At 37.0% G+C, this 14,537-nt stretch overlaps 1 protein-coding gene across 2 annotated transcripts in view; it reads right to left on the bottom strand.

The window, feature by feature from the left end:
* MDM1 (Mdm1 nuclear protein) overlaps window positions 1-14,537 on the bottom strand; it is a 38,876-nt gene that overhangs the window by 21,267 nt on the left and 3,072 nt on the right. For both annotated transcript variants that reach the window (XM_079775188.1, XM_079775187.1), the window contains exons 3-7: window positions 12,387-12,757; window positions 11,006-11,140; window positions 3,242-3,409; window positions 1,626-1,729; window positions 1,445-1,544 (exon numbers count right to left, since the gene is read on the bottom strand). In XM_079775188.1, the coding sequence (XP_079631314.1) occupies window positions 1,445-1,544; window positions 1,626-1,729; window positions 3,242-3,409; window positions 11,006-11,140; window positions 12,387-12,757 (878 nt within the window). The remainder of the gene's footprint in view (window positions 1-1,444; window positions 1,545-1,625; window positions 1,730-3,241; window positions 3,410-11,005; window positions 11,141-12,386; window positions 12,758-14,537) is intronic.

Here is a 14,537-nt window from a genome sequence, read left to right on the forward strand (position 1 = left end):
TTTGGCTCAGTGCATAGAGTGTCGGCCTGTGGACTGAAGGGTCCCAGGTTTGATTCCAGTCAAGGGCATATGCCTGGGTTGTGGTCTCCATCCCTAGTAGGGGGCATGCAGGAGGCAGCTGATCAGTGATTCTCTCTCATCATTGATATTTCTCTCTCTCCCCCTCTCCCTTCCTCCATGAAATCAATAAAAAATACTTTTTTTAAAAAAAACAGGACAGGTGGAATGGCTGACACCACACAGTCCTCTATGGCCACATTCTGTGTCCTGCCTTTGCCCCCAGCTTTTCCTCATTCCCCACCCCATACTCCTTCAATTCAGAGCTCCTCGCCAAGGTCTGGCATGGTTATAAACTGCTCAATGCACATATTTTTAACTTGATCTCACCAGAGTGAATATATAAATTTTGCCCCCAATAATAATCTGGAACAGCTTCAAGCTTTGTCTCTTACTCTGACTGTATTGCCTCTGAGCCATGTTCAAGTAGGGAAGTAGAGAGCAGCAATGGTGGAAGGAATCAAGTAACCTCCTGAAACAACATTCCGAGCATAGAAGTCACTGGAACATGAATCTGGGAGCTAACAGTGCAAAAAGCCAGCAAGCAACTCAGACTGCCAACGCCTTCCCCCAGAAGCTGATGACATGCAATTGTTAGCCATGGTTTTAAGTATGGAATTAACTAAAAGATTCATTCCCCATCCAAATTACTCCTCTCTTTACAATGATAGCGGGAGGAAGTATTTACTGATGTATAACCTAAACTAATATGTTTTAATTTAGCTAATTCACACAGAAAAGGCAGAAAACCCTCAAGATGTGGTTTAAAAGATGCTAACCATATAACAACCAAAAAAGCTCCACTGTTTATCCTTTGACTATAAGAAGTTAGTACTAAACTAGCACTTAATAATTCAAGGATTACTCTTTCCCTTATACCTTTCTTTAGGATTCTCAGAATTTCCCCCATATGTCAGGGTATCCTGACACCATAACTCAAACCTCTATCAGCACAGGCCACTCCTTGCCTGTACTTACAGACTGTAATGGTACATAATGATAGGGGCTACCACTGTCAGACAAACTAATCTAGAAAATTAATTAATCTTCAGTTGCAAAGGTAGAAGTCTGGATGTTATAAAATAATCAAATATATCATACCACAATTCTATAAACTGACTTTATTAACACAACCAAATATTGACTGTAAAAATATTTTTAACTTTAAAGACTTTATAATAATCAATTATTATTATCTAAGGAGCTAGTTGGTGTTTTGAAAAAGTAAACACACTGATAACTTATAGCCTAATACATACAACTTTAAGTTCCTGATACTTTTATTGCTATTATTGTATCATACATCTTTATATTGTCTCTATTACTAAATCTATTACTGATAAAGGCTCAAAGAAAATGAACGCTTACTGAGCTTATGTAGACTCACCTGATTTGGTATATTTTCCTTCACTTGTGTCCATGCCCCAGCTTTATATAAATACTGGGCTGGGCTCAGAAATTTTGCTCTATATTCAGAATTCACCTTCCTAACAGAAAAGAAGTAAGAGTAAATATTTCATCATGCCAATCATCTAAATACTATGGTATTTATTTTATAAAATACGTACCCAAGCCTTTGATGTTTCCAAGGAGTGAGCTTCTTTTTAAGCTGGTTTAAGTCTTTTGATTCCATTTCTGCTTCTAATTTTAAAGAATTGTCTGTTTTATTACACTAAAATGAAAAAATTTAAAAGCATAAATATTATAAAGTTTACTTGAATACTGTGTTATAATTTTGTTTTTAGAAAAAAGCTTTAACTACTAAAGATAACATAGAAATCACAAGAAATCAACAAAGAAGTTTTGAAACTAGTATATCTGGTTAGTTTTTTGAAGTATAGCTCAGGATATAGTTTCATTTTCTAACAATTAAAATTTTAGCTCCTTGGCTAGAAAAATAATTTGATTAACAAATAAATACCAAAGTAAATAAACTTTTCGTTACTACCTTTTGAGCAGTGATCTAACATTTGCCCTTGATACTCTAAATTTATATTTAATTATGTTATAGTAATTAAATATAAGACCCCAATTAATAAGTTACCACATTGCTTTACTTAATAACTTAATCACTCTTTTTTCTCTCCAAGAACAACACAGGCCCCTAAAGTTTTACTTTTAGTCATATAATTTCTATTTTTAGAACCCAAAAAGCATCAGATATAATATAGGACTTATACCCCATCTATAATAATAAAAGCATAATATGCTAATTAGACCGGATATCCTTCTGGACGACCTTCCTAACTAAGCTGGGGCTGTGAGGGAAGCCCAGGTCCCAGGTGCCTGCTGGCGGCCGGAGGGAAACCCGGGTTCGAGGGAAGCCGGTGCCAGCAGCCAAGGGAAGGAAAGCCTACTCTTGCACAAATTTCGTGCACTGGGCCTCTAGTTTACTTATAATTTAATATAATTTCAACCTGATGCTGCAACTTAAATAGCTATAATTTCACAGAGAAGCAGGGGCTTGTATATCCTGAGTTAAAGCATGTGAATTACACTGGCTATAATTTGGCATGCTAAAACTTTGATATAAAATAAATATGTTGAGCTGGTGTGGCTCAGTTGGTTGGGCACTGTCCAGTGCATCAAAAGGCTGCTGGTTCAATTCCTGGTCAGAGCACATGCCTGGGTTGTAGGCTCAATCCCCAATGGAGAGCATGCAGGAGGCAACCGATCAATGTTCCGTTCTCACATCAATGTTTCTCTCCCTCCCTTACCATTCCTCTCTCTCTCTAAAAAATCAGTGAAAATATTTAAAAAATAGAATAAAATACTAGTGTGTATGTGTGTTTATGTTTTATTTCCATTATTTAATTTAAAGTATGTGTTTCTGTTACTGCTGTTACCTGTGAAGCCCACATCACTGTAAGGTCAATCATTTGATATTAGACATAGCAGACTTACCTGCTGTATTTGTGAAGCATTCATCACTCTGTATTACATTTAGCTATTTTCACTTCTGTCTCCCCGAACTGCTTAGAACTTAGCATAGTTATCATTGTATTCTCAGTAGCTACCCAGTGCCCAGTTCCTACTAAGTGCTCAATGAATCTGCCATTTAATGAACAAACAAGTGCCTTAATGAACTAGCAAATAACAAAAATGCCAAGTAGTGGTAAGTGAAAGAAAAAAATGTGAGAGTCTAAAATGAGGATTTTGTTTTATTTAAAGAGTTGATAAATACCTTTTTTTCAGGAGATACTGTTTCAAAATGTCCGTTTTCTTTCAAATCATTTCTTAATTTTGGTTCTTTCACAGGAGACAAACCCTTGAAATTTCTTTTGTATTCACTTTCATGGATTATTGAGTTACCTTTGAATTGTGGAACAAATTTGCTTTTATTGTGGAAAACCTTAAAACAAAAATTAGTTTAGTTTCATTTTTTGTTGTTTACAGTTTTTCAATAGCTTAAAATTTTTCACGCACAAAGTTGAATCACAGAAAATAAAAAAGGCCAAATTATATATGACTCTGTAATTTCATTTCACATGTCTAAATAAAATCCAAAGGGCAACAAAAGCAGAAATAGAGAAATGAGATTGTATCAAACTAAAAGCTTTTGTACAGCAAAAAAAAACAACAGAATGAGAGACAATGTATGAAATGGAAGAAAATATTAGAACCTTAGATCTCATAAGGGGTCAATATTCAAAATATATTCAGGAACTCAACACAATAGCAAGAAAACAATCCAATTTAAATATGGGCAAAGGGGCATAAAAATAGACAAATAAATAAGTGCTGGCAAGGATATGGAGAAAAGGGAACCCTAGTGCACTGTTGGTGGGAATGCAGACTGATGCAGCTACTATGGAAAACAGTCTGGAGTTTCCTCAAAAAATTAAAAATAGAACTGTCTTTGACCCAGCAATCCCACTTCGGGGAATATACCTAAATTAGAGGTCTGGTACATGAGATTCGTGCACTCAGGGGGTCCCTCAGCCTGGCCTGTGCCCTCTCTCAGTCCGGGAGCCCTTGGGGCAATGTCCGACTGATGGCTTAGGCCTGCTCCCGCCTAAGCTGTTAGTCAGACATCCTTAGAGCTGCCGCGGAGGCAGGAGAGGCTCCCACCACCACTGCTGTGCTCGCCAGCCGTGAGCGGTGAGCCTAGCTTCTGGCTAAGCAGCACTCCCTCTGTGGGAATGCACTGACCACAAGGGAGCAGCTCCCGCATTGAGCGTCTGTCCCCTGGTGGTCAGTGTGCGTCATAGCAACCGGGCGTTCCGCCGTTTGGTCAATTTGCATGTTACCCTGTTATTATATAGGATATCCTGAAACACCAATCAGAAAGACTATATGTTCCCCTATGTTCACAGGAGTGTTATTTATAATAGCAAAGATCTAGAAACAGCCCAAGTGCCCATCAGTAGATAAGTGAATAAAAAACCTGTGGTACATTTTACACAATGAAATACTATGCAGTTGTACAAAAGAAGAAACTCTTACTCTTTGTGACAGCGTGGATGGATCTGGAGATTATTATGCTAAGTGAAATAAACCAGTCAGAGAAAGACAAATACCATGGGATCTCACTCATACGTGGAATCTAATGAACAAAATAAACTGATGAATAAAAGAGAATTAGAGTCATGGGTACATGGAACAGACTGATAAATGTCAGAGGGAAGGTGTGGGAGGGTGGGTGGGTGGGAAGAGATCAACCAAAGAACTTGTTGATTGGACAATGAGCAAAATAAGCAAAATGTTTATTTTTAGCTTATGTGTTTTAAGCTACATACTAGATGTAATAAATGAATTCGGCAATGTAGCAGGATACAAAATTAACACAGAAATTGATGGCATTTACCATTTCAATAAAAAAAGTTTATTCCTAAAATAATGAGGAATAAACTTAACCAAGGAGGTAAAAGACTTGTACTCAGAAAACCAGAGGGCATTGAAAAAAGAGATAGAGGAAGATATAAACAAGTGGAAGAATATACTGTGTTCATGGATTGGTAGAATTAACATCATTAAAATGTCCATACTACCCAAAGCAATCTATAATACCAACGGCATGTTTCACAGATCTAGAACAAATACTCCAAAAATGTATATGAAACCAAAAAAGACCCTGAATAGTCACAGCAATCATGAGAAAGGAGAACAAAGTTGGAGGGATCACAATACCATATATCAAGTTATACTACAAAGCCACTGTAATCAAGAGTCTGGTACTGGCCAAGAACAGGCATACAGATCAATGGAACAGAACAGAAACCCCAGAAATCAACCCAAGCCATTACACTCAATTAATTTTGACAAAGGAGGCAAGAACATACAATGGAGTAAATACAGTCTCTTTAATAAATAGTGTTGGGAAAATTGGACAGACATAGGCAAAAAAATGAAACTAGACCACTAATTTACACCATACACAAGAATAAACTCAAAATGGATAAAAGATTTAAATGTAAGTCATGAAACCATAAAAATCCTAGAAGAAACCATAGGCAGAAAAATCTCAGCCATCTCTGATAGCAATATGTTTGTAGATACATCTCCTACGACAAAGGAAACTAAGGAGAACATAAACAAATGGGACTACATCAAAATAAAAAGCTTCTGCAGAGCAAAAGAAACCATCAACAAAATGAAAAGGAAGCCCATTATATGGGAGAACATATTTGGCAATGATACATCTGATAAAGGATTAATATCCAAAATATATAATGAACTTATACAACTTAACAAAAGGAACACAAACAATCCAATTATAAAATGGGCAAAAGATCTAAACAGACACTTCTCCAAAGAGAACATACAGATGGCCAAGAGACATATGAAAAAATGCTCAAAGTCAAACAAAATAAACTGATGAAAAAATAGATCCAGAGACATAGAAGCATGGAACAGACTGTGGAATCTCAGAGGGAAAGTGTGGGTGGATGTGTAGGTGGGAAGAGATCAACCAAAGAACTTGTATGCATATATGCATAACCCATGGACACAGACAATAGGGTGGTGAAGGGCAGGGGTGGGGGTGAGGAGCCTGAGGTTGGCTAGAAGAGGTCAATGGGGGGGGGGGGGGGTAAGGGGACGTATGTAATACTTTCAACAATAAAAATTTAAAAAAATTCACGAGTATACATCATAGTCTAAAAAAAATCCTATTTTCAAAAAATATATAACAGGTAAAATGTCAAAATACAGCATATCATTAAGTTTAAATAAAAAGGTCGGGATATAAAATTATATCTAGAATATAAGAGACCCGGTGCACGAAATTCATGCACTTGGGGGTGGAGGGGTCCCCTCAGCCCAGCCTGCGCCCTCTCATAATCTGGGACCGCTGGCTCCTAACCGCTCCACCTGCCTGCCTGCCTGATCGCCCCTAACCACTCTGCCTGCCTGCCTGATTGCCCCTAACCACTCACCTGCCTGCCTGATCGCCCCTAACTGCTCACCTGCCTGCCTGATCGCCCCTAACTGCCTCTGCCTCGGCCCCAGCCGCCAAGGCTCCATCTGGAAAGACATTAGGAATGACATCTGGAAGGTCATTCGGCTGTCCCGTCTAATTAGCATATTAGCTTTTATTATTATAGACTAGAGGCCCGTTGCATGATATTTGTGCAAGAATAGGCCTTCCTTCCCCTGGCTTTGCTCCTGGCCACCTGGGAGCCTGCAAGTCCTCACTCCCGGCCAGAGCACTGCTCCTGTAGCTCCCTCTGCTCTCCTTCCTCCCAGCCTCATAGCAGGCATCCCGCCCCTCCCAGCCTCTCCACGCCTGCATATGCAAACTAACCCACCATCGGCAGCTTAATTTGCATACTCACTCCTGATTGGCTGTGGGCGTAGCGAAAGGGTGCAGGCCAAGCTGAGGGACTCCCCCCCCCACAAGTGCACAAATTTCATGCACCGGGCCTCTAGTATGTGTGTGTGTGTGTGGTGTGTGTGTGTGTGTGTGTGTGTGTATGTATGTTCAGAACAAGGCTAAAAACACATTGAAATATGTACAATGATTATTTCAGTAATCATTTCAGAGGGGTGATTTTAAGTGTTCTTGCTTGTATACTTTGTTATATATTTACATATTCAGGATATTAATCTTTTATAATATTTCTATAATATATTACATTTATGCAGTTATGTAAAATTATGCATGTTATATATATAAATGAAAATTGAATATAACATTTTAAATATTAAAATAATTACAGAGAAACCCGAATTCTATACAGCAAAGGAAACCATCAACAACAACAAAACTTACAAAATGGGAGAAAATATTTGAAAATCATATATTAATAAGGGATTAATATATAATAATAGGCCGGTCAGTGTGGCTCAGTGGATTTAGCATCAGCCCATGCACCAAGAGGTCACTGGTTCGATTCCAGGTTAAAGCACATATGGGCTCAGTTCCTAGCAGGGGGCCTACAGGAGGCAGCCAATTGATGTTTTACTCTCACGGATGTTTCTATCTCTCTCCCTCTCCTTTCCTCTCTCTAAAATCAACAAAAACATATTTTAAAGTAGGTATATAATAGTAATAGAACTCATACAACTCAAAATAAAAAAAAACCAATTCAATTAAAATGGGCAGAGAAACTGAATAGACATTTTTTTCAAAAAGGACATACAAATGGCCAATGGGTATACAAACAGATGATCAACATCATTAATCATCAGGGAAGTGTAAATCGAAACCACAATGGGACAATTACCTCACATCTGTTAGAATTGTTATTATCAAAAATACAAAAGATAAATGTTGGCAAGGATGTAGAGAACCCTTGAACACTGTTGGTAAGAATGTAAATTAGTAGAGCCATTATGAAAAACAGTATGGAGGTTCCTCAAAAAATTAACAACAGAACTACCATATGATTCAGCAATTTCATTTGTGGGTATATTTCCAAAGAAATTGAAATCAGTATCTTGAAGAGATATCTGTACTCCCTTGTTCATTGCAGCATTATTCACAATAGCCAAGATATGGAATGAACCTAAGTGTCCATCCACAGATGAATAAATAAAGAAAATGTGGCATGTATATACAATGGAATATTATTCAGCCTTAAAAAGAAAAGAAATCCTGTCATCTGCAACATGGATGTACCTGGAGATCATGTGCTAAGTGAAATAAGCCAGGCAGAGAAAGACAAATACTGCATGATTGTACTTACATGTGGAATCTATAAAAGTCAAACTCATTGAAGTAGAGTAGAATGGTGGTTGCCAGGGGCCAGTGAGTGGGGGAAATGGGAATATATTGGTTGAAAAGTCCAAAATTTCAATTACGCAGGACAAATAATTTCTGCAGCTCTCAAGTATAGCATGGTGACTATAGCTAATAATACTGTATTGTATACTTAAAACTTGCTAAGAGGGTAGATCTCAGCATTAAAAAAAAATATTCTCACAATAAAAAAAGGTAACTATGTGAAGGGATAGATGTGTTAGTTTGATTGTGGTAAACATTTCATTATATATGTTAACATAAATATATCATTTTTGTCAATTATACCTCAATAAAACTGGAAAAAAATCCGAAGATCAACTTTCTATATTCATTACTACTATGTTCTGAATAATAGCTATTATAATCAAAATAATGCTTAACCCAAGAAAAATAATGCACCATATCTTTTCTATCTTTTCTCCCCAAAGTCTCACATCCAATTGGTAATGGAATTCATAGAATAGACATCTATATATATAAAAGCCTGAGCAACCATTCGACCGTTCAACCGTTCGAACAGTAGCTATGACATGCACTGACCACCAGGGGGGAAGAGGCTCAATGCACAGGCATGGAAGCATAGAACAGACTGATGAATCTCAGAGGGAAGGGGGGAGATTAATCAAAGATCTTATATGCACACTACAGGCCCAGTGCATGGATTCGTGCACTGGTGGGGTCCCTCAGCCTGGCCTGCGGGGACCAGGCCAAAACCAGCAGTCCGACATCCTGCAAGGGTTCCTGGATTGCAAGAAGGCACAGGCCAGGCTGAGGGACCCCACCGGTGCATGAATTCATGCACCGGGCCTCTAGTATTTTAATAATTTGAACATAGAAATTAGCTTTACAAGGCAACTCTATAGTCAGCTCTACCATTTTCCCCCTCGACATGTATTTTTTTCTTCCTGCAATAGAAAATGCTTAACATTTTGAATGTCTGGTATGTTCATTTCTTCAGTTTTTGTTTCTTTGCTTATTTTTAGTTTAAGGCAAGGGAAAAGTCACATAATTATTATGTTCCTATTTTTAAATGTTTCCTTTTATCCTTAATACTTCATAATATGGTTTCCATTTTATGGTATATTACTACTGTTTACAAGGAAAGCAGATGAAAAAGATAGAAGTTCAAATAATATTATTTCTTTATAACTCTGAATACTACATCTTCATAGAAATTGAATCCAAACAGTGTATCTTTTTAATATACAATATAATCTCAAGTACTTATCTGCCAAATATTGCTTACTCCTTTACATATAAATATAAGACATCCTTTCAGAAAACAGGAGTCATAGAACAGAACTAAACAGCTCCTTTAGAGGTTCCCATCAGCAAGCATTTCATTTCTTCAAAGAGCTCTTCAGTCCAAAGTCCCTGAAACTGATATGCTTTGAAGTAACAAAGGGTATTTGCTTCCCCAAAAAATTATTTGGAAACCTCATAATAAAAGCAATAAAACTACTATAGTATTGCTAGTGATTTACATTATACTTCTAATCCTATGAAAAAGAACATTTCTATACAATAGTCTCATTGAAATATGTAAAAGTTGTTAATGGGACTTTAATTGGAATCATCTATATTTTAAAGGTGATATACTCTATAAAAACGGAAGAATTTACAATTCTTAGGTATTAAGTAATTTTTAGGTACACTTACTATCCAAGAATACTAGTAAGCCAGCAAAAGTATTGATCCTACTTACTAGATTCATAAAGGGTATATATCATTTTATATGTTCCTAAAATGTTATATAAATTTCAGGTATTTTAAAAACTGAATAACAAGTAAATAAGCCCAAAACTTCCACAATATATAAATCACTGGTATTATTATCTTAGTGTAAAATGATTTATGTTCTTGCCTAGCTAAATCTAACTATCCTCTCAGTACTTAGGGGTTTATAGTGAATGTTGCAATACAAGAGAAAATGAATGTGAGGATGTGTAAAGAGAAGTGTGTGTGTGTGTGTGTGTGTGTGTGTGTGTGTGTGTGTGTGTTTATGAAGAAAAACACAAAGATGAGGAGAAACAAAAGTCTGAGCTGTCATGAGCCTCTGAGAACATTCTAAATGGCAGTATTTCCTACCTAGGTCTAGGAGTACGTTTAAGAACGTAAAAGAGTTAAGAGCCTAAGAACTGTCTAGAAGATGACAGTAGTAAAACAAGAGTATTTATTGGTTATGGTAATCCAATACTAAAATTGTGTAAGGGTACAATGAATCTAATATCACATTTAGTCATCCTTATAGCTTTTGAATTTTATAAATGTCGTTAACTGTGAATTCCTATTACTGTTCCTTTAATAAAAAGATAAAATTGTATATCTTCTGTTAATATCAAGATATTTTGTATTTATTAAAATAAATATCCGAAGCAGTTATGCCTTTCTTAGAGGACAAAAAACATGTAATATATTAGTCGGCTAAACACATTTTAGAATAAAACCAAGTTAATTTTTAAATAAATAAAAGAACTCACAGCATGCAAAAACTTATTAGTTGAGAAAAAAGTTTTCATTACCCCTGTCTCATATTTAGCATATATAATAGATCTGGCAACAATGATCATCAGTAGCCTAGGACAATATAATATGAATCACAAGTAATCAAATAATTTTAGCAAGACTCTCATTTTCACTTCTCTAGAACCTACCTCCAGGCCTACTTAAGTATCTAATTTCTTTTAGCAATTAGTTCTATGTAAATCTACATAACTAGATTAAATGATGATATTCAAAAATATATTACATCCATTAAACTACCTGATTGGCTGCAAAAACTGGAGCAGTTTCTTTAGGGGTCTTCCAAACAAACTGCCTTTGATATTCAGAATTTCTCAAGACACTTTGTGAAGGAACAACAGTCAATCCAGCTTTCTTCTGCAGAAATCTATCCAACTGTTAGGGGAAAAACAATCCCACCCAAAGTCATTAAAAATTTCCATTCAAATTTTTCTTTTTTACTGTGGTTAAAAAACATAACATGAAATTCACCTTTAACAAATGTTTAAGTCTACAGTACAGCATTATTAATGATATCCACATTGTTGCACAACTTTTCTCAACTGATAATCTACCTTTTAAATTGTCAATCTATTTAAAATTCCTTTAATACTGTCAAGAAAGTATTATGCATCTCAGAAAAAGATTAAAAAGTCTCAGTTCCTTCCTACCAATTATTTTTAATTAAATCTATTACTGAGAAATAACAGCCTCTTGCTTCACCCACACATTGCTTCTGGGACACCACTTCCCCCTGTTAACACATCACCTTCCTTGATTCCCCTATGCACCCTGGTTTTCACAGGCCACGGATTCTTCTCCAGCACTTCAAATGCCTCTCCGTGGTTCCAGTCAGCAGTGCACAGGAAATGGGGAAGAAGCACGGTGCAATGGAGAAAAACGTGGGAGGCAGCGAGTTGTCTGCACAGGTCCCTGCAGCCTCTGCTTATGTGCTCGCAGGGACCTTCTGCAGGCCAGCTATGACATAAGAGAGAACTGCAAGATCTTTGAGATCCAGCCAAAACTCTCCTTTCTTTTGCGTTTCATCAATTGAGATTCTGTTTGTTTTTTTCTTCCTGGTATACAATAATAAATTGAAAAGAGCCTAAGTAGAAGTCAGCTCACCATCCCTGCCAGAGGTAATGACCTACTCCCCTTCGCTGTCTCAACTTGATCTCTCCCTTAGGACTCAGGTACTGATATATGGTGAATAAAATCCAGAAGCAAGCTGTCCACGCAATGAAGAAATACCTTAGTATAACCAGTACAAAGTGACTATTAAGAATAGAGAAGGCAGGGGAGGATGGAGGTGGGGAGTAAGAGATCAACCAAAGGACTTGTATGCATGCACATAAGCATAATCAATGGACACAGACACTAGGGACGTGAGGGCATGTACTGGGGGGTGGAAGTGATGAGAAAAGGTCAATGGGGGGAAAAGGAGACATATGTAATACTTTAAACAATAAAGAATTAAAGGGAAAAAAAAGAATGGAACTAATTCACAATAAAGTCAATATCTTGTTAACTATGCTATAGACAGAAAACAACAGAAAAATTTTAAGCATTAAATAATACTGAAATGATGAAATCTACAAAAACATTATATGCTTTTGTAAGGAAATACAGTGAATATACTTACCCTATTATCTTTTTTTTCTGAGAGAAGCTTGGTACAACTTTCCTGTTCTACATTTTCATTAGCTGGTATGTGGTTTATTATTGCATCCGTATTATTTTCCACGATATCTGAAGCCCTTTCCGCTCTGGAGTCTGGAGAGTGACACGTGGTTCTCTTGGGAACCTTGGTGGCTTCTAGTGCAAGAACTCTTTCTTGGTTAACATCTCTTTGTTCTGCCCCTTGTGATTCCAGTGCTTCTGGGGCTTCAGGTTCTGGTGACACAACCACACTGTTCTCTGAGGTAGCTCCATTCCACTCAAGAAATTTTGAAATCTGTGGGTCATGGTGAGGGACTCTTCTTTTTGAAATAAAACTTGGCTCTTTTGTGATTCCTACAAAATATAGTATACACAAGTAGCAGATACCAAAGCATAAGGTTACAAAGACAACTTTTAATAACACTTATGAGAGAAATGAAATATAAAATTCAGTTGAGAATCTAAGCATAGTTTTTCAACATAAAATCTTTAATTTTGCTTTAAAGAAATATTACAAGTTTGACCACAAAAAAAAAATATTAAAATTGGGGTCACAATGTTCAAGTTATCCTCACACAAGTCACTAGAATCACAACGTGATGGGCCTGGCAAGTCAAGCAGCACATGCTGCTCCGTTTCTAATTTCTTTCCTGTGCTACTTAACAGAACAATGGGCCCTGGTACTGTCAAAATTTGGAACTTTTCACAAAGCTTCTCTTATGCAGAGCAGACCAAGATGAGAAGGGATGAGATGTCATTATGATGGATCTTGGTTCTACATTTGCCTTGATTTCCTGAGAATTAAAGAGAATGAACCCTTTTAACAAGAGCTAAGATACTATTTCTCTATATTTCTGTCTGGCAACAAATGTCCAAAACCTTAACCTGCTGCGAGGTAAGAGGAGCTCGGTGGAATGACAGACACTAAGATACTGCCCCAGTTTGGTGCCATTCTTTATATAGAAAGAAGATTGTACAGAGTGAGGAAGAAAGATAGATTAGAAGGGAAGGGAAGGGAAGGAGAAGGAGGAGGACAGAAAATCCGGCATGAGGTAAAAACAAAACAAAAAAACACCATAGTTCTTTAGCCTCTATCGTGGATGTTCCAACCACTGGCCACAGACAGAGTCCCCATCCTTTCCAGGATTCCCTAAACCAGTGGTCTTCAAAATGGGTGCATATATGTCTGGAGGCATATATAGGTATTCTGCGGGTGGGGGGAGAGGGTAAACAGAAATGGGCAGCTTAAGGAAATCATTTTCCAGATCCTAACTTCCATATGTTACTTCCTGACACTGATCTGCCTAAGAGATGCACCTGCCATTTGTAGTTTTATTTCCCACCACACCTTTCATAATCACCCCTTTCCCACTTCACAAAAAAAAGACACTTCTCAGCCAGCCTCGGGGAATAAAAACTATCTCATGGGTAGGGAAGGAAAACAAAGGAACAATTCAAGAGAACATAAATCCTGGCAGCAAAGCAAAGAAGGCAGAGATTAGAAATAACAAAGGAGCCACGCCTTCCTTCACCCAGCTCCACATCTTTTCCATCTACCTATCTTAAATTAAAATTCAGGTGTGGAGGTCATCAAGTGAAATGAATATATGCATATTAACACATTTATTTGGATTGAAAAGTTAGACCTCTTTTTTCTCACAGAAAATAATTTTGATTATTTTTGCCAAGGACTAACTTTACCAATTATATCTATGATGAACATTTACCATAAACTGAATGAGCTAAATTGGAAGCTCCAATTTTAACAAAACATATGTAAAATACATGTACAATATTTAATATACCAGAAATCACATTCTTTAAACTTTATCACACTTATGATAAAAATATTAAATACCAACTTAAAAATGTGAAGGAATATAAAGACCTTTTAAGTTCTTTTAGGGGTATGAAAGCTTGAAGTTTGAAGCCCACTAGACTTTTCTCTGCTTTAACACAGACAGGCGCTTCTGGTAGAAGAACAAAATAAATGGAGAAGATTTTCAAATGGCCTGCCCTTATCTCCCAGCACCAGCAAAAATACACTATGGGGAAAAAATACACTTGTTAACAGAACACCCAGCCAGTCCTAGTTAACACTACTGTTGTTCCTGGCAAACCTCCCACTTTCCTT

The sequence above is a fragment of the Cnephaeus nilssonii genome (assembly GCF_951640355.1).
Source record: "Cnephaeus nilssonii genome assembly, chromosome: 6".
In the NCBI taxonomy this organism is placed as follows: Eukaryota; Metazoa; Chordata; class Mammalia; order Chiroptera; family Vespertilionidae; genus Cnephaeus; species Cnephaeus nilssonii.